The following is a 21,164-nucleotide window of genomic DNA, read 5'->3' as shown; positions in this document are numbered from 1 at the left end:
GTAGAGAGATCAGCTAGAAACAAGTCACCTTGTAGAGAGTTCAGCTAGAAGAAGTAACATTGTAGAGCTACAAAGAAGCTACCATGTAGAGTTCAGCTGCAAACAAATCACCCTGTAGAGAACTCAGCTACAAACAAATCGCCCTGTAGAAAGATTAGCTAGAAGAAGTTACCTTATAGGGAGTTCAGCTATGAACAGATCACCCTGTAGAGAGTTCAGCTACAAACAAATCACCCTGTAGAGAGTTAAGTTACAAAGAAACCACCATGTAGAGAGTTCAGCTGCAAAAAAAATCAATCACTCTGTAGACAGTTCAGCTAGAAGAAGTCACCTTGTAGAGAGTTAAGCTGCAAATAAATCACCCTGTAGAGAATTCAGCTACAAACAAATCACCCTGTAGAAAGATCAGCTAGAAGAAGTTACCTTGTAGAGAGTTCAGCTACAAAGAAACCACCATGTAGAGAGTTCAGCTGCAAAAAAAATCAATCACTCTGTAGAGAGTTCAGCTAGAAGAAGTCACCTTGTAGAGAGTTAAGCTGCAAATAAATCACCCTGTAGAGAATTCAGCTACAAACAAATCACCCTGTAGAAAGATCAGCTAGAAGAAGTTACCTTGTAGAGAGTTCAGCTACAAAGAAACCACCATGTAGAGAGTTCAGCTGCAAACAAATCACCTGTAGAGAGTTCAGCTAGAAACAAGTCACCCTGTAGAGAGATCAGCTAAAAACAAGTCACCCTGTAGAGAGTTCAGCTAGAAAAAGTCACATTGTAGAGAGTTCAGCTACAAAGAAACTACCACATAGAGAATCCAGCTGCAAACAAATCATCCTGTAGAGAGTTCAGCTAGAAGAAGTCACCTTTTAGAGAGTTCAGCTACAAAGCAACCACCATGTAAAGAGTTCAGCTGCAAAAACTTAATCACCTTGTAGAAAGATCGGCTAGAAGAAGTTACCTTGTAGAGAGTTCAGCTACAAAGAAACCACCATGTAGAGAGTTCAGCTGCAAACAAATCACCTGTAGAGAGTTCAGCTAGAAACAAGTCACCCTGTAGAGAGTTCAGCTAGAAGAAGTCACATTGTAGAGAGTTCAGCTACAATGAAACTCCCATGTAGAGAGTTCAGCTGCAAACAAATCACCCTGTAGAGAACTCAGCTACAAACAAATATGCAGTGAAAAAGATCAGCTAGAAGAAGTTACCTTGTAGAGAGTTCAGCTACAACGAAACCACCATGTAGAGAGTTCAGCTACAAACAAATCACCTGTAGAGAGTTCAGCTAGAAACAAGTCACCCTGTAGAGAGATCAGCTAGAAACAAGTCACCTTGTAGAGAGTTCAGCTAGAAGAAGTCACATTGTAGAGAGTTCAGCTACAAAGAAACCACCATTTAGAGAGTTCAGCTGCAAACAAATCACCCAGTAGAAAGTTCAGCTATGAACAGATCACCCTGTTGAGAGTTCAGTTAGAAACAAGGAATCCTGTAGAGAGATCACCTAGAAGTATCGCCTTGTAGAGTTCAGCTACAAACAAATCACCTGTAGAGAGTTCAGCTACAAACAAATCACCCTGTAGAGAGTTCAGCTACAAAGAAACTATTCTGTAAAGAGCTCAGCTGCAAACAAATCACTTGTACAGAATTCAGCTACAAACAAATCGCCCTGTAGAGAGATCAGCTAGAAGAAATTACCTTGTAGATAGTTCAGCTACAAACAAATCACCCTGTAGAAAGATCAGTTAGAAGAAGTTACCTTGGAGAAAGTTCAGCTACAAAGAAACCATTTTGTAAAGAGCTCAGCTGCAAACAAATCACCTGTACAGAATTCAACTACGAACAAATCACCCTGTAGAGATCAGCTATAAGAAGTTACCTTGTAGATAGTTCAGCTACAAACAAATCTCCCTGTAGAGAGATCAGCTAGAAGAAATTACCTTGTAGAGAGTTCAGCTACAAAGAAACCACCATGTAGAGAGTTCAGCTGCAAAGAAATCACCCTGTAGAAAATTCTGCCAGAAACAAATTGCCCTGTAGAAAGATCAGTTAGAAGAAGTTACCTTTTAGAGAGTTCAGCTACAAAGAAACCATTCTGTAAAGAGCTCAGCTGCAAACAAATCACCTATACAAAATTCAGCTACAAACACATCACCCTGTAGAGAGATCAGCTAGAAGAAGTTACCTTGTAGATCGTTCAGCTACAAACAATTCACCCTGTAGAGAGAGCAATTAGAAGAAGTCACCTTGTAGAGTGTTCAGTTACAAAGAAACCACCATGGAGATTTCTGTAATCAATATATGTGACCGGATTTGCGAAAAGGGGTCTTCCATACACATCCAATTCCGTAAATGTTGGAGACCATAACTCAGTGTTCAAGTAACATATTAACCTGAACATTTCACCATGTATTCAGCTATAGTGGTGCTCACCACTGCCCAAATATCAAGGCAATAGCTCTTTCCAATCTGAAGTTATCAATTGTCAAAGTTGGCAAATTGGACCCCTTTTCGCAAATCCGGTCACATATGTATTATACAGTATATATAATTTGTACATTTACTGATAAAATATTTAAAGTACATCTACTTCATCTTTTCTTCTTCCTGTAGGAAAGAAAAAAACATAGGTTAAAAAAGTCCCAAAGCTGGCCATAGGCCGGCTTTGGGGTATACAAATACAAAAAGAAATGAAATCTAATCCAAAACAGCCAAGCTGTAAAAATAGTGTGCGGCCCTCAGAAAGGCTATGGTGAAAAAAGATGTGAAATCCAAGGTGGCGGCCAAGAAATGGCTGTGATGGTAGGTTAGTGGTAAAAATTTTAATAACGACAATTCAGGTGAATTTTTGTGAAGCGGCACAAAAATTCACCTGAATTGTCATTATTAAAATTTTTACCACTAACCTACCATCACAGCCATTTCTTGGCCGCCACCTTGGATTTCACATCTTTTTTCACCATAGCCTTTCTGAGGGCCGCACACTTTTTTTACAGCTTGGCTGTTTTGGATTAGATTTTATTAACGACAATATATTAAGAGCAGCAATGTTGTTGTGTACCACTGGGTACATGACTCATTGTGATCACCTACTGAAGCCATATTACAGCTGCACACAAGTGCACAGCAGGATATACGTTGCCTATAGCAAAGCTGTGTAGTAAGTACACATTCAGTAGTAATGAAACAATACATTTGTGTTTGATAACACTGATAGTATTAGCTAACTAATACATGATGACTGACTTGACACTGAGTAATCTCAAGCACCACCAGCGCCTCTAATTATCATGTTATGTATCCATATTTATTAAAAGTAAACAAACTATTGTAAAATAATTAAAACATGGGAACAGAGATCATTGCAAATGTAAGAAAATGAGTCAAACAAGCCAGCATGTTATACACACAGAGATCTCTATTATTTTGTACTCAAATAAACATTTATACAGAAGCACTCTCAGTACTTATCTGCCTCTAATTTATGGAAAAACTACCTTTTTGTTTCTACCATATCCAATTATTGTTATCTATTGTGTCCAAGTAGAGATTTTTTGTGTTTAACATGCTGGCTTATGGCATATGTACATGAAATATGGCATATGGCTTATGTGTCTGGAATAGCTTCTTTTACCCTTCTAGTTTTTGCAACAACCAGTAGCATGAGCTGACATACTATCACCATGATTTGCTTTCCCACCACAGCTCAATGACATACAGAACAGTGTAGCATTGATTTGACACATATTGCAGTGCTTTACATTACATTGATATGTCACAATATGCATCTGGGAAGCAAGATCAATTTCCCATTGCTTCAGCAATGAGTCCTCAGAGATGGATTACTGTTAGGCCCTAGGTATTGCTATGTCTCCCTTTCCCTTCATCCAGTTGTCAAACACATCCGCAAGCACTTAAGCTTGTCTTAATAAAATTGTGTAGAATGTATGATTTGCAAGAATATTACTTAGTGTGTATAACTTTCATCTTTGTTGTGCAACTATAACAGATTACAGTATTTCCACTAGGTGTCTAGCAAATTTCAAGAGATACATACATCAGTAAAAAGTCATTGGATGTTCTACATTGTGTGCAAGCATTAGTGCATTTGTGTAATTTACAAGTGATAATACCATCACAATTTTGAGCATATTGATGTAAGTAAGCAATGGTCTACAATGACGCAGAATTCCCTTTTTTAATCAAAAATGTTTATACTACAAACTATAGAATGCAAAGATTCCATAATTCCAGTATTGTGATATGGCTTGTTATATGGTGAGGTGTAGTTTTTTTTTTTTTTTTTACCTACATTTATATCCTTTTTGTATTATACATTTTTTTAACAGAACAACCAAACACTCTAATAGAACAATCAATCAATGGTAAGATCTTACAAGTATGTTCAGTTTAATAAAGAATCAAAATGATGGTATGATGCCCACAGCATGATGTCCACATGGCATTTACACAGCATGAGAGTATGAAGGACATGGATCATTATGATCATATCATTGGGGTTATTATTGAATGTAATTGAGGTATCACTACCTGATCATCTCTATGCAAATCACTACTTAAATCATTGCAAGTAAAATGTAGTGTATGTACACTTTCCTAATATCAAAATGTTCAATGTACTATGATTAGTTGGCATGTGCAGAAGGTTATATGTGAATTGACTATCTAAGATAATAATTATTCATCCAATCCAATTAGCAGTTCTTCAAATTCTTTGTAGTCATGTGCAACATCAAGAACTGTGCTGCGTATTTGTAAGGTTTGTTGAGATTCTTCAGGTGCATGTGTGAGGGCAAAATCAAAAAACCATGCAAGGATTAATTCACTTAACAAAAATATGCAAATTGCTTCTTCGACTTTTCCAAACAATGCACTTTGGTAAACTGTAAATGCCACAAACTGTGTCAGCGCAATACCAACCAGCATGTTAACTGCAACTGAGTTAGAAGTGGTGTAAATTGTAAGAAGTAGAATCAATTCTTGATGGTTCTTTGTTTTGCTTTTCAATAGGAAACTTGTTTTGTGTATACACTCCACTACTCCAAGCATAAGAACACTGTATCTATCATTATATTAGTGCTCCTATTAAGAGTTGATATTCCAAAAAATACTGCTCTTAACAGCAGTTGTGAACCAGTCCAATAATAGAATCTGTCCTTATATGGCCCTTGATAGACATCCAGTAATGGCTTAAATTGATTTATAAATTTAAATTGTGACAAAGTCCTTGTAAATATTATCTAATCCAAAACAGCCAAGCTGTAAAAAAAGTGTGCAGCCCTCAAAAAGGCTATGGTGAAAAAAGATGTGAAATCCAAGGTGGCGGCCAAGAAATGGCTGTGATGGTAGGTTAATGGTAAAAATTTTAATAACGACAATTCAGGTGAATTTTTGTGCCGCTTCACAAAATTTACCTAAATTGTCATTATTAAAATTTTTACCATTAACCTACCATCACAGCCATTTCTTGGCCGCCACCTTGGATTTCACATCTTTTTTCACCATAGCCTTTCTGAGGGCCGCACACTTTTTTTACAGCTTGGCTGTTTTGGATTAGATATCATTTCTTTTTGTAATTGTATACCCCAAAGCCGGCCTATGGCCAGCTTTGGGACTTTTTTAACCTATGTTTTTTTCTTTACTACAGGAAGAAGAAAAGATGAAGTAGATGTACTTTAAATATTTTATCAGTAAATGTACAAATTATATATGCTGTATAATACATATGTGATCGGATTTGCGAAAAGGGGTCTTCCACACACATCCAATTTGCCAACTTTGACAATTGATAACTTCAGATTGGAAAGAGCTATTGCCTTGAAATTTAGACAGTGGTGAGCACCACTATAGCTGAATACATGGTGAAAGGTTAATATGTTACTTGAACACTGAGTTATGGTCTCCAACGTTTATGGAATTGGATGTGTGTGGAAGACCCCTTTTCACAAATCCGGTCACATATATTGATTACAGAAATCTCCATGGTGGTTTCTTTGTAACTGAACACTCTACAAGGTGACTTCTTCTAATTGCTCTCTCTACAGGGTGAATTGTTTGTAGCTGAACGATCTACAAGGTAACTTCTTCTAGCTGATCTCTCTACAGGGTGATGTGTTTGTAGCTGAATTCTGTATAGGTGATTTGTTTGCAGCTGAGCTCTTTACAGAATGGTTTCTTTGTAGCTGAACTCTCTAAAAGGTAACTTCTTCTAACTGATCTTTCTACAGGGCAATTTGTTTCTGGCAGAATTTTCTAAAGGGTGATTTCTTTGCAGCTGAACTCTCTACATGGTGGTTTCTTTGTAGCTGAACTCTCTACAAGGTAATTTCTTCTAACTGATCTTTCTACAGGGTGATTTGTTTGTAGCTGAACTATCTACAAGGTAATTTCTTCTAGCTGATCTCTCTATAGGGTGATTTGTTTGTAGCTGAATTCTGTACAAGTGATTTGTTTGCAGCTGAGCTCTTTACAGAATGGTTTCTTTGTAGCTGAACTCTCTACAGGGTGATTTGTTTGTAGCTGAAATCCCTACAAGGTAACTTCTTCTAGCTGATCTTTCTACAGGGCGATTTGTTTGTAGCTGAGTTCTCTACAGGGTGTTTGTTTGCAGCTGAATTGTCTACATGGTGGTTTCTTTATAGCTGAACTCTCTACAAGGTGACTTCTTCTAGCTGATCTCTCTACAGGGTGATTTGTTTGTAGCTGAACTCTCTACAGGTGATTTATTTGTACCTGAACTCTCTACAAGGCGATACTTCTAGGTGATCTCTATACAGGATTCCTTGTTTCTAACTGAACTCTCAACAGGGTGATCTGTTCATAGCTGAACTTTCTACTGGGTGATTTGTTTGCAGCTGAACTCTCTAAATGGTGGTTTCTTTGTAACTGAACTCTCTACAATGTGACTTCTTCTAGCTGAACTCTTTACAAGGTGACTTGTTTCTAGCTGATCTCTCTACAGGGGACTTGTTTCTAGCTGAACTCTCTACAGGTGATTTGTTTGTAGCTGAACTCTCTACATGGTGGTTTCGTTGTAGCTGAACTCTCTACAAGGTAACTTCTTCTAGCTGATCTTTTTACACTGCATATTTGTTTGTAGCTGAGTTCTCTACAGGGTGATTTGTTTGCAGCTGAACTCTCTACATGGGAGTTTCATTGTAGCTGAACTCTCTACAATGTGACTTCTTCTATAGTTCTCCTTACCATAAACTTCCAAAATGGTATCACGATTTTTAAAATTCATAACTCAGTGATACATAGTGCAATTGTAATGAACTTTTCAGGTAACATTACTCAATCTATGCTCTACAGTGCACTAACAGTGACAAGCAATTCAGTGATTTTAATGAGAATGTGGTAGATAACTTCATTTCACTGCCATGTTTCTTTAAAATGTATGTACCTATTGATAGTGACTGATGCCATACCTTTTGCACCTTTTATGTGATTATCATGTGTAATGAAAACTTTCTACACAGCATTTTGTTCATTGCTGCTTTAGTTCAATTTCCATAAACAATTATATGGTTATTACCAAAAATGTATGTACCCACACATATTTATAGCTATCATAGTAGTTTTTACTGTACAGTACATACAATTATCATGGAATAAAATTACAGAAGGGTTTTAGGATAGATTGTTTACTTTGGGATATAATGTATGCATGGAAAAATGGATTTTGTCAGCTGTTTACACCTATCTTTCGGTGTGACTTATATACTTCCTTGTATACTTTTACTTTCTTTTCTAAGTCTGGACCTGCTGTGTAGCCTTCTAGGTATGCAAACATGTACTGCTTTACCTTGCGGAAATAGTTTTTGATATTCTCGAGCATCACCGAATCAAGTCCATTGGGAACATTAGTACGTAATCGTGGTAAAGTGTAATTTGTAAAGCTTCGTGTATATCGCTTTGCTTGACCCCAACATCTTTCTATGGGGTTAAGCTCGCAATGAAACTTTGGTAACATGATGCAAATGTGTCCACGATCATGTAGAAAATGTTCTAGTTTGGTCATTTCATTCATGAAGTCAGGATGAGTCGAGATTTCTTTCCTCATGTTTTCAAGTTTCATTGATTTTTTGTATTTGCCTCTTTCAGTTAGTACTTGAATAAGGCCCTTTGGAATACCAATATTAAAGACCATTCACTGGGGTCTCTCATCCCATTCTGTGTCACGTAAGCATGGCTGCTTTCCCCCAGGCTTGGCATTCATATTGTTCGCATTTAATGCATCATCGGCGTAGGCATTGTGACAACTGCTGTTGTCAAATACCCATACCACACGATATCCTACATCTTTCGGATACTTAATATCAGCTATTTTTATTGCATGTTCCATTTGAGTGAGGAATTTGTCTGAGGTCCAATAACCTTCTCGACTCTCTCCATATTCCAAAAATTGACGAGCTTCTTTTTTAATGTTGTTCCCATATGTGTGTTCAGCCAGAGAAAATTCTGTGTCACTAAGATGAAGGTAACCATTAAACTCATCAATAAAGTCTGATACCATTATACCGGAACCTTTGCTTTTAGGCTTAATTGCAAAATTATCCTTTTCACCCCATTGTGTCCCTTGGTCTTCATTAGCTGAAAATATGGATTCATCATGGAATAACACAATAGTTTTCTGTAATTGCTCTTCAGGTGGACATCTTAAATCTTCTGGTAGGCACTGGGCAGCTTGAGGTGTGGGGGCATTATCTTTGTTTATAATTCCAATTGATACCATTTTCTGAATGAACTTTTTACGACAAGCAACTACGTCCTCTCTCTCGTGGCCGTCAATATAAACACCTTTCTTTCTATCTAACACTTTAAAATCAAGATGGTGCAGCCATCTTCTTGCAGTATCAACACTTATTTTGCGAGGAAATCCAGGCTCGAGCACACTATTGGGTAAAAGTTCGTTATTTACCCACTGGCAAAATGAAGCAATGGTCATGTTGGGTTTACCTTTTACATTAGCGTTTTCCCCTGACATACTTTCTCACATGCTTGTTTAACTCCTCATTTTGTCCCAAGACTCCAGTCTGCTGGTACTTTCCTTGCAGTGAACCTGGAAATGATCCATCATTGCATAAAAAGGTTCCCCTCCATTCACGAACAGTTCGTTCACTTTTTCCAACTAAATCACCTATCACTGTAGCAGCAAACGTTAGCTGAAGGCCTAAAATGTTTACTATTAGATAGTGCAGCAACAGAGACAGTGACATTAGATCGTCTCTGTCAAGTGAATTTACCCAGTCTTTTGCATGGCCATGGATTAATTCATCCTCTAGCTGTTGCAGTTTCAGCTGGTGAAGTGTAGTCTTCGTCATCTTGGGAATCATAATCACTGAAAGTGGGTACAATCTCTTCAGCTGTTTCACTATGATCTCCAGTTGCAGGCACAACGCTTTCAGTTGAAACAGTACTGACTTCTGTGGTCTCATTTTCTGACATGTCACTAGAGTTTAAAGTACTAGAAAATTCAAGAGCAGGGTCTGTTATATGTTCCTCAATAATAGAACTTGTTTTATCTTCAGAAATACCTTCATTCGATTTGGAGGAGCATTCTTGTGTTTTACATTTCTTCTGGCGGTGTGCTCTGGCTACTCCCAGCTGTAAACTTCTTTTTGACTTAGGTGGCATCAATAACAATCATCAAATAAACAACAATCACCTGTAGAGCGAACTTAGACACGTTTCTATCATTCAACAATAATAGCGTGAGGTGTGCATTAAATAGAATAACGTGGCAACGGGTGGTTTTTTTTAAAACTACACCAATCGATAGCCCATCAAAAATTATGCAAAAAATGTATGGGTTGCTAAGGCAGTGTTATAGGAAAATTTGGAGTTATTTAGCTGGAAAGTTTTGGAAGTTTATGGTAAGGAGAACTGTAGCTGAACTCTCTACAGGGTGACTTGTTTCTAGCTGAACTTTCTACAGGTGATTTGTTTGCAGCTGAACTCTCTACATGGTGGTTTCTTTGTAGCTGAACTCTCTACAAAGTAACTTCTTCTAGCCGATCTTTCTACAAGGTGATTGAGTTTTTTGCAGCTGAACTCTTTACATGGTGGTTGCTTTGTAGCTGAACTCTCTAAAAGGCGACTTCTTCTAGCTGAACTCTCTACAGGATGATTTGTTTGCAGCTGAACTCTCTACGTGGTAGTTTCTTTGTAGCTGAACTCTCTACAATGTGACTTCTTCTAGCTGAACTCTCTACAGGTGATTTGTTTGCAGCTGAACTCTCTACATGTTGGTTTCTTTGTAGCTGAACTCTCTACAAGGTAACTTCTTCTAGCTGATCTTTCTACAGGGTGATTTGTTTGTAGCTGAATTCTCTACAGGGTGATTTATTTGCACCTTAACTCTCTACAAGGTGACTTCTTCTAGCTGAACTCTCAACAGAGTGATTGATTTTTGTTGCAGCTGAACTCTCTACATGGTGGTTTCTTTGTAACTGAACTCTCTACAGGGTGATTTGTTTGTAGCTGAACTCTCTACAGGGTGATCTGTTCATAGCTGAACTCCCTATAAGGTATCTTCTTCTAGCTAATCTTTCTACAGGGCGATTTGTTTGTAGCTGAGTTCTCTACAGGGTGATTTGTTTGCAGCTGAACTCTACATGGTAGTTTCTTTGTAGCTCTACAGTGTGACTTCTTCTAGCTGAACTCTCTACAAGGTGACTTGTTTCTAGCTGATCTCTCTACAGGGTGACTTGTTTCTAGCTGAACTCTCTACAGGTGATTTGTTTGCAGCTGAACTCTCTACATGGTTTATTTCTTTGTAACTGAACTCCCTGCAAGGTGACTTCTTCTAGCTGATCTCTCTACAGGGAGATTTGTTTGTAGCTTAACTGTCTACAGGTGATTTGTTTGCAGCTGAACTCTCTACATGATGGTTTCTTTGTAGCTGAACTCTCTACAAGGTAATTTCTTCTAGCTGATCTCTCTACAGGCCGATTTGTTTGTAGCTGAACTCTCTACATGATAGTTTCTTTGTAGCTGAACTCTCTACAAGGTGATTTCTTCTATAGCTGATCTTTCTACAGGGTGATTTGTTTGTAGTTGAACTCTCTACATGATAGTTTCTTTGTAGCTGAACTCTCTACAAGGTGATTTCTTCTATAGCTGATCTTTCTACAGGGTGATTTGTTTGTACCTGAACTATCTACATGATGGTTTCTTTGTAGCTGATCTCTCTACAGGACAATTTGTTTGTACCTGAACTCTCACATGATTGTTTCTTTGAAGCTGAACTCTCTACAAGGCGATTTCTTCTAGCTGATCTTTCTACAGGGTGATTTGTTTGTAGCAGAACTCTCTACAAGGAAACTTCTTCTAGCTGATCTCTCTACAGGGAGATTTGTTTGTAGCTGAACTCTACACATGATTTGTTTGCGGTTGAATTCTCTACATGATGGTTTCTTTGTAGCTGAACTATCTACAAGGTAACTTCTTCTAGCTGATCTCTTTACAGGGTGAATTGTTTGTAGCTGAACGATCTACAAGGTAACTTCTTCTAACTGATCTCTCTACAGGGTGATCTGTCTGTAGCTGAACTCTCTACAAGGAAACCTCTTTTAACTGAGCTCTGTACAGGGTGAATTGTTTGTAGCTGAACTATCTACAAGGTAACTTCTTCTAGTTGATCTCTCTACAGTATGATTTGTTTGTAGCTGAACTATTGTTATATTAGAATTAATATATGTCTGTACAATGCGCATGCGTGGAGAGTCCAAATAATAAGAGTTATTAAGTCGTTTGGTCGTCATCGTGCTCTGTCTAATCCGTCCTGTAACAGATTTGGGGGCTTGTCCGGGAGCGGAAAAGGAGAGATACTTGTTAATCGACTGTTCCTGTGGTCTTCGAGTGTTTGGTGCTGTATCTCTTCCTGCGGTTCGAAAACCGCTAAGCCTTAATCCTTGGTACCGGGTTAATGGTACCTGATAAGGTGACGATCATTTGTTAATAAGCGACCTTGTTGTTTCCTTGTTGTTTTCGTGGCAGGACTCGTCGAGGAAAGGTGCTGCATTTATTTGGTAGTGAGCACTAATTGGGACCAATTTTCTACAAACATTGTGATTGTACTGGGATGTCTCTGGACATTGAATCATTCGTTAAGGAGCCATCACTTACTGTGTTGTCGAAGTTGAAACGAGCAGAGCTGACGCAATTGGCGGGACACTACAAACTTACTGTTGCGAATGGCGCGAAGAAGGGTGAGATTCGGCAGATTATTGTAAAGTATTTACACGAAGAAGAACTTATTTCGGATGACGAGATAGAAGAGCCGTCCGCCATAGCAATTCGTCGGTTGGAATTAGAAGCGAGAGCTAAGGAAAGAGAAGCGGAGCTGAAAGTAAAAGAGTTACAACTGAGGGAGAAAGAGTTGGAAGTCCAATTGAGACTGAAGGAGCTAGAAGTGTCGAAATCGGCGGCAGTGTCACCCCCAACTAGTTCACGGGAAACAGGCAGCAGAGATATTTTTGATGTAAGCAGACATATGAAATTTGTCCCTAGCTTTTCTGAAACGGAGGTAGATAAGTTTTTTCTACATTTTGAGAAGGTGGCACAGAGTTTAAAGTGGCCGAAAGATTCATGGACGCTGCTCCTACAAAGTGGCCTCGTGGGAAAGGCCCGAGCTGTTTATTCAGCTTTGTCAATAGAGGAGAGCTCTGAATATGAAACTGTGAAGACAAGTATTTTGAAAGCCTACGAGCTGGTCCCGGAAGCCTATCGGCAACGATTTAGAGACTCTAAGAAAACAGATAAACAAACCTACGTAGAGTTTGGAAGGGAAAAAGAAATGTTGTTCGACCAATGGTGTCTATCTAAGAATGTTGATAAGAACTATGTTCAGTTACGCCAGGTGGTACTGGTTGAGGAATTCAAGAATTGCCTGCCTACAGAACTGAAAACTTATATAGATGAACAGAAAGGTGAAAACCTTCACCAAGCCGCGGTACTGGCTGATGATTATACCTTGACCCATAAGCCTGTGTTCAGACACCAGTCTCGAGACTTACCACCTCATGCTGGTAACAGAGGATACTCTAGTAACCCTCTGTCTGGTGGTGGTGGTTCTCAAGCTTCTGGCCGTGCGAGTGATCCTCCAGTGCAACGTAGTCAACGGTTCACAACGGGCCCAACCTGCTACTACTGTAAGAAAAAGGGTCATGTGATGTCGGAATGTAGAGCCTTGGAGAGGAAGAATCACAGAGTAGAATCTGATTCACTAATTATACCGAAGATGGTGGACGTAACTGATTCAGTTAATGAAACCAGGAATCAAGGAACATCAGAGTCTGTAGGAGGTACAGCAGATGAGGTATTGTTACCGTTTGTGTCGAGAGGGTTTGTGTGTTTGGAGGGAGGTACCAAGAAAGTTCCAATTAATGTGTTAAGGGACACTGGAGCCACACAGTCACTATTGTTGGACAGTGTGTTACCATTTTCTGACCAGACCTCAGCTGGAATTAGTGTGCTATTGCAAGGAGTAGAGATGGGAGTTATCAGTGTACCCTTACATGTGGTTAGCCTACAGTCTGACATAGTTTCAGGTGTTGTTGCTGTAGGTTTACGCCCCTCCCTACCTGTTAAAGGAGTGTCAATGATACTGGGCAATGATTTGGCGGGGGACAAGGTCACAGGTGAACCACGAGTGTCGGAGGTTCCTTGTTCAATTACAGAAGAAGAGCAATTCAGTTGCTTCTTTCCTTCATGTGCTGTAACCCGAGCAATGGCAAAAGCGGCTGAGAAGGCTGCGGATGAGAACAACAGACCAGAGGAATTTTCCAATGGCTGTAGAGAAGAGTCAGTGGTTATTAATTCTGGAACCCCTTCCTCACACGGTGTGCCAGAAATGAACAGTCAACCAGGTTGTAATCACCCACTAGGGTTGTCTCCCTCGAGGTTAGTTGCAGAGCAAGAGAGAGACTTTGAGATTATGAACATTAAGAAGGGGGCATTAAGTGAGAGAGAAGCGGAGAAAGTTCCAGTGTGTTATTTTTTGAATAGTGGTAATGTTGTGATGAAGAAGTGGCGACCGCCGAATGTTCCGGCATCTAACGAATGGAGTGTGGTTTACCAGGTTGTGGTCCCACCACCCTATAGGAAAGACATTTTAGTTTTGGCTCACGATACACCTTTAGCAGGTCACCTTGGTATTGCGAAAACGTATCGTAAAGTGTTAGATCACTTCTATTGGCCTGGGTTGCATGGTGACGTTAAGAAGTTTTGTAAAACATGTCATGTCTGTCAGCTCACAGGGAAACCCAATCAGCACCCACCAGTGTCTCCCCTTATTCCTATACCCGCTATGGAGGAACCCTTTAGTCGTATTATTGTGGATTGTGTGGGGCTGTTGCCCAAGACTCGTGCAGGAAATCAATACCTCCTTACCATTATGTGTGCTTCAACTCGGTTCCCGGAAGCCATTCCGTTGCGTAATATTAAAGCAGATAAGATTGTAAAGGCTTTAATAAAATTCTTTACGTTTGTAGGGCTTCCGAAAGTGGTGCAGTCAGACCAAGGGTCTAACTTTATGTCTGGGTTGTTCCAGAGTGTTATGGTCCAACTGGGTATTCACCAAGTCAAATCCACAGCATATCACCCACAAAGCCAGGGGGCACTGGAAAGGTTTCACCAAACCTTGAAGTCAATGATGAGAGCCTATTGTATGACACAGAAGCATGACTGGGATGAGGGTATCCCTTTGCTGTTGTTTGCAGCCAGAGAGTCAGCACAGGAATCCTTAGGGTTTTCCCCATTTGAATTAGTTTTTGGTCATTTCCTTAGAGGTCCGCTTAAACTGCTTAAGGAATCTTGGCTAAACAGTGACAATGATTCGTCACACAGTGTTATCACGCACATTACTGATGTGCGCGAGAGACTTAAGGTGGCTAATAAGTTAGCACAGAAAAACTTGAGATCCTCACAGAGTCGAATGAAACAGTGGTATGACAAAAAAGCCAGATCCCGCACCTTTCAACCAGGAGATCAAGTACTAGTCCTCCTACCTATACATCGTCAGCCATTACAGGCACGTTATTGTGGTCCGTACACCGTAGAACAGAAGGTGAACGATGTTGACTATTTGATTCAGACTCCTGGCTGGCGGAAGGAGAAGAGACTATGTCATGTGAACATGCTCAAGCCATACCATGGTAGAGAAGGTAACAACGATCCAGTGTCTGTTGTTTCGAATTGTGTTAGTGTTGGTAGGAAGGAGCTGAATGGTAGGACACTGGAGGATGAGGAGATAGGAAGGAGCCTAAGGTTGAAAAATTCGGATGTGCTGTTGAATTTAGAGCAGAAGCTGAGCCACCTGCCACTACAGGAAAAGGAGGTGTTAACGAAGCTGTTATGTGAGTTTACTGATTTGTTTCCTGATGTACCAGGGAAGACCACAGTTACAGTACATGATGTTGATGTGGGAGAAACATCCCCTATTAAGCAGCACCCTTACAGGGTTAACCCAGTGAAGTTAAAATTAATGAGGAATGAAATAGAGTATATGCTACGAAATGGAATTATTGAGCCTAGCCACCAAAGTCAGTGGAGCTCTCCTTGCGTTCTCGTGCCAAAGTCGGATGGCACATATAGATTTTGCACTGACTTTCGTAAGTTGAATGGAGTTTCTAAGACGGATTCCTACCCAATTCCCAGGGTGGATGACTGTATTGACAGAATTGGTCATGCTAAATATGTTAGCACATTTGATTTACTGAAGGGGTACTGGCAAGTGCCATTAACCAGGCGAGCTCAAGAGTTGTCAGCGTTTGCAACCCCGGACGGTTTATTCCAATACTGTGTCATGCCCTTTGGCATGAAAAATGCACCAGCCACCTTCCAGCGAATGGTGTAATTCATGGGCTGGAGGGCTGTGATGCTTATATAGATGACCTGGTGATATATAGTGACAGCTGGGAAGATCATATACAGTTATTGCAGAAGTTCTTTAGCAGGTTGCGGGGTGCTCACCTTACAGTCAATCTGTCCAAGAGTGAGTTCTGTAGAGCACGAGTTAAGTTTTTGGGGCACATCGTTGGCCAGGGAGAAGTTGCTCCGGTAGTATCGAAAGTAGAGGCCATTTTGAAATTCCCTACCCCAGTAGACAAGCGTGAAATAATGCGGTTCTTAGGAATGGCAGGATACTACCGCAAGTTCTGCTATAACTTCTCCACCATTGCTGAACCACTTACCACTTTACTGCAGAAACAGAAGAAGTTTGTATGGAGTACAGAATGTCAGCATGCTTTTGAGAAGATTAAATCTTTGTTGTTGTCTGCACCTGTGTTAAAGGCCCCTGATTTTAAGAAGCCTTTTAAACTTCAAGTTGACGCCAGTGACATTGGCATTGGTGCAGTTTTATTACAAGAAGGACGTTGTAGCATTGATCACCCAGTATGTTACTTTTCGTACAAGTTTAACAAACACCAAGTTAATTATTCGACCACAGAGAAAGAGACATTGGCTCTTTTATTAGCGTTACAACATTTCGATGTGTATTTGGGCACCACCATAGCTCCAGTTGAAGTTTATACTGACCACAATCCTCTTGTGTTCATTGAGAAAATGAAAAACAAGAACCAGAGACTACTCCGGTGGAGTCTTGCGTTTCAAGAATACAATTTAAAGATCCGCCATATAAAAGGGCGTGATAATGTAATCGCTGATGCTCTGTCAAGAGCCACTGTTTAGTTGAACTGGACTCCTGTGCATTCACTCCCATGTTGTATTTATTAGGTTTTATTGGTCATTTCACTTTTGTTCTTGTAAGTCACAGGCATCATCCTTTTTGTAGGGGGGGAGTGTTATATTAGAATTAATATATGTCTGTACAATGCGCATGCGTGGAGAGTCCAAATAATTAGAGTTATTAAGTCGTTTGGTCGTCATCGTGCTCTGTCTAATCCGTCCTGTAACACTATCTACAAGGTAACTTCTTCTAGCTGATCTCTCTACAGGGTGATTTGTTTGTAGCTGAATTCTGTATAGGTGATTTGTTTGCAGCTGAGCTCTTTACAGAATGGTTTCTTTGTAGCTGAACTCTCTACAAGGTAACTTCTTCTAGCTGATGTATCTACAGGGTCACTAGTTTGTAGCTGAATTCTCTACATGGTGGTTTCTTTGTAACTGAACTATCTACAAGGTGACATCTTCTAGCTGATCTTTCAACAGGGTGATTTGTTTGTAACTGAACTCTCTACAAGAAAACTTCTTCTAACTGATGTCTGAACAGGGTGAATTGTTTGTAGCTGAACTCTCTACAGGGTGATTTGTTTGTAGCTGATCTCTATACAGGTTACTTATTTCTAACTGATCTCTTGAATTCTGTTCAGGGTGACTGCTCTATTAGGATGACTGCTCTATTAGAGTATCTCGATCTCGCACTTGCTACACCAAGTTGGATTTCGTGTTATAACTCCGTGGCTTTAAGTCTGATTCTTCTACACCATTGAAGAGCCTTTCTAAGATGATAACTCCATCTGTACAGCGATTTTCAAAGCATTACCCCAAGTGGTTTATCTGGTAGGCGTGGCAAGCATAATAATAATAATAAAAATTAGCTAATCTCGATTGCGTAATTGTTACACACTGTTGATTTTTTCGCTGTATCTTCCTGGTTTTTAGCTCGATTTCTTTCAAACCACAAAAGGTTTGAGGTTCAATAGTTAACCTATTCACCCACCGATTTTCAGCTTCTTCCCATACGCGGTTTACCCTGTAGGCGTGACAACATATTGGTGTTATTTTTCGTGCATAATTGCTCATAACTCTTTGCCTGTTTATGGTATTCCAGCCAAAGTTGGTACATAGATGCGCCTTTATACCCCCCTTCTGTGTGCCAAATTTCAAGGCAATCGGATAACGCGTTCGCGTTTTATAGCAGTTTTTGTAAGTGTGCGAAAAGAGGAAGAAAAATAAGAAGAAAAAAAAAACCAAGAAACTAAGCCAATTTTTGAAGTCGCATATCTCAGGACTGCCTGAAGCGATTTCGCTCAAATTTGGAATGTGGAGTACTGAAGTTGGAGGGAATGTACACAGCAAAATTTGTCTTGTTTCATCAAGGCAGCACAGAGCTACGGAGGTGCGAAAATTGCCTTTTCTTTCTTCCTGTCAATATACTCACGGGGTTGCGCGCCGGCTTCTTGGGCCGCACGACACACTACCGTGTGTCTTGATTAGGACTGCATTGAATGGTAATAGTATATATGAGGAATATATAGAACAAGACACACAATGAACAGAATGATGAACTTTATATAGTCCAAACAGTTGAATTTCTGTATCAACTGACCACAACAGTGTAGTGTTTTTACTGGGAAGACTAGTTATTGTTGAATAAGAGAACAAGACACTGGATACAGTACGTATTATCTTAGTATAGGACAATAGGTATAATGTAGCAAGAACTGGTAGTGCTCTGTGTACAGTGAGCCTCTGTATTCTAGTACAGTATCAACTTGTAACTTATGATAAGCAATGTAGCAATAAAGATGAGGTATATAAAAGGGAAATATCAACTGTAGCCGCATCTTTGCATAGTCATCCATATCATTGTAAAAACACACTTCATTGCCTAAATCAAGGAAATAATCACATAATTTATGTGTAATTCATTGGATTGTAAATTGGAAAAACAAATAGCACCATTACTACTCACAATATTAGCATAGAAAATTATATTTAAATCAGCCAAAGTGAAGCTAGAGATAAAAAGAAAGATCACAAACACAAATCCTTACATCTTGCACACAACATACCAGTCCTATTAAACTGACATTGAGAGTCAGGATCAGAGAGGTCAAGGTGCGAGTAGTGAGGTAGACAGTAATCAAACGGACAATGTGTGGACACATCATAAGTGCGACTGTAAACTTTACTTGTTGTTCCTGTTATCCAGCTATTAGTTGAACATAGAATTGTTTGAGAATCTATGTTGCAACTGTCTGTGGAAGCTACAATTGGCTTTAAAATTGAATCATACTGACAGATTTTTAAATAACATTTCGTTTAGCGCAATCCCTATAAGGCATGGAGAACGTTTAACCTTACATATATGTTGCATAAATATAACTCCGGGAGAGTATTGCAGGTAAAACTTTAAAATCAATGTGTGATTCCATCAGTGATATATGTGACCGGATTTGCGAAAAGGTACCTTTTCCACACATTTGACATACCAGCAAACAAAATGTCATAACTGTTGACTCCTTGCACTGATTGACTTTCTTTTTGTATCACAATGTAGCCACATAATGTAGGCATACTCATGGAAAATTACAGATACGTGCTTGCAGTGATACAAAAGTTATAAAGTTTGAAATTTGAAAAAATGGGTCAAATTTTATGTGTGAAAAAGGTACCTTTTCACAAATCCGGTCACATATTATGTTACAGCTTCCTCCTTTCTTATGTAATATATTGTAATTAAAGTAGATACAAGTGTTAAAAATCAGCTACGTTTAATCAATTATACTGTGACTTTTACATGCTCTATTTCCTGAACTACGTATCAATTTTAACCAATGCTGAGGATGTAAAATATATAACAAGTTTAAGCTATATATTTGTCCAGGGTAAACTGGTCCCAGCTCGTCAGGTGAGCAATTGTTACAGTAATGTTGACTATCTTTACAGTAGCAAATACCTGAAGATTTAGTCCATTGAAATATCTATGAGTTGTTGACATATTGCACAATATAATTTATTTATTTCAAAAATATCTGATTCAATGAATACTGAATCACTTATCCAGTCATAATAAGAAAGTGGAAATCTTCTGTTAGACAAATGCATACCGCGGTTGTCTATTTATAAGACTGAGTAGTTGTAGTGTTGCATTTTAAGTGCTGGCTGATTACCTTGGTGTACAATGCTCATTTTCTTTGCGATGTACTGATTAAATAAACACAGTGTATCTGTTTCAATGTCAAGTTTCATAAACATAATTATGTTGTGTACTAAACGCCACTTCAAAGCTATTTTCACTAACAATAAGTGCAGTATCTCCATTATATTAATGTAATCAAGTGTGACAATGCAAGCTAATGTATGATTAAGTGAAAATTTTATTGTACTCATATAAGTTATAGAATTTTTCTTCACACATTTTATTACTGATATTTGACTTTATTTTTGTAAATATGACAGGTCCTTCTAATACTAATATTGTGCTCCTCCTAACCATATTGTATGTTTAGTTTCAGTGACTGCACAAAATGAGGGAGTTGCTGATTTGTATAACTAGTGGAGGGATGGTGAAACAACTTCTGTGTCCAGACGTGCTATGAATATCATAACTGAACTCAGGTTTGGAAAACTACAACTTATGAGATGATAAGATGAGTAAAATACAACTTTGATAAGAATTGCCTTTTAAAATTTGAAACAATGCTACACCACTGCTTTGAAATGTACTTTTTATGTACTCAAAGTGACATTTGTGAAAATGGATGACAGTATCAAGTCGATTTTAGGTAAAACAAAAATCATTAAAGACACATTATGTTGATAGTAATAATATCCTCTTTGCTTACTGCTCCATTTAGTTTTTTTATGTATGTAAATGTAATGAAATTTCTACCTTTGGAATTTATACAAGTAACTTCTATGGCTTTATTTCCATTCAGTTCAATGTTTAACAAATTGATTATGTTGATTGTGGAATGTTTATCCAAGCTAATTTGTGTGGTTAAATGTGAGATGTCTTATGTGATGATAATAGTACATTTTCATATAACTATCACTTCTAGTCCAGTTTTGCATTATGTAATAAATGGCTTGATGTAATGTTTAGCAAAATAACTTTCTTAAAAGAATTATCTAATTCAAAACAGCCAAGCTGTAAAAAAAGAGTGCGGCCCTGAGAAAGGCTATGGTGAAAAAAGATGTGAAATCCAAGGTGGCGGCCAAGAAATGGCTGTGATGGTAGGTTAATGGTAAAAATTTTAATAACGACAATTCGGGTGAATTTTGTGCCGGTCACCATAGCCTTTCTCAGGGCCACACTCTTTTTTTACAGCTTGGCTGTTTGGATTAGATTTCACTTCTTTTTGTATTTGTATACCTCAAAGCCGGCCTATGGCTGGCTTTAGGGCTTTTTAACCTGTCATTTTTTCTTTACTACAGGAAGAAGAAAAGATGAAGCAGGATGATT

At 38.8% G+C, this 21,164-nt stretch overlaps 1 protein-coding gene across 1 annotated transcript; it reads left to right on the top strand.

The window, feature by feature from the left end:
• The first annotated feature begins 12,092 nt into the window (after positions 1-12,092).
• Positions 12,093-15,866, top strand: LOC136248496 (uncharacterized). Its single transcript, XM_066040272.1, has one exon. It carries the CDS (start codon positions 12,093-12,095, stop codon positions 15,864-15,866), a length of 3,774 nt encoding a protein of 1,257 aa, XP_065896344.1.
• The last annotated feature ends 5,298 nt before the right edge of the window (positions 15,867-21,164 follow it).

The sequence above is a fragment of the Dysidea avara genome, chromosome 3 (assembly GCF_963678975.1).
Source record: "Dysidea avara chromosome 3, odDysAvar1.4, whole genome shotgun sequence".
In the NCBI taxonomy this organism is placed as follows: Eukaryota; Metazoa; Porifera; class Demospongiae; order Dictyoceratida; family Dysideidae; genus Dysidea; species Dysidea avara.
This window is presented reverse-complemented; position numbering and strand designations above follow the sequence as displayed.

Excerpts from the sequence above, each read along its gene's own strand:
- LOC136248496 (XM_066040272.1), top strand. The coding sequence starts at position 12,093 with ATGTCTCTGGACATTGAATCATTCGTTAAGGAGCCATCACTTACTGTG.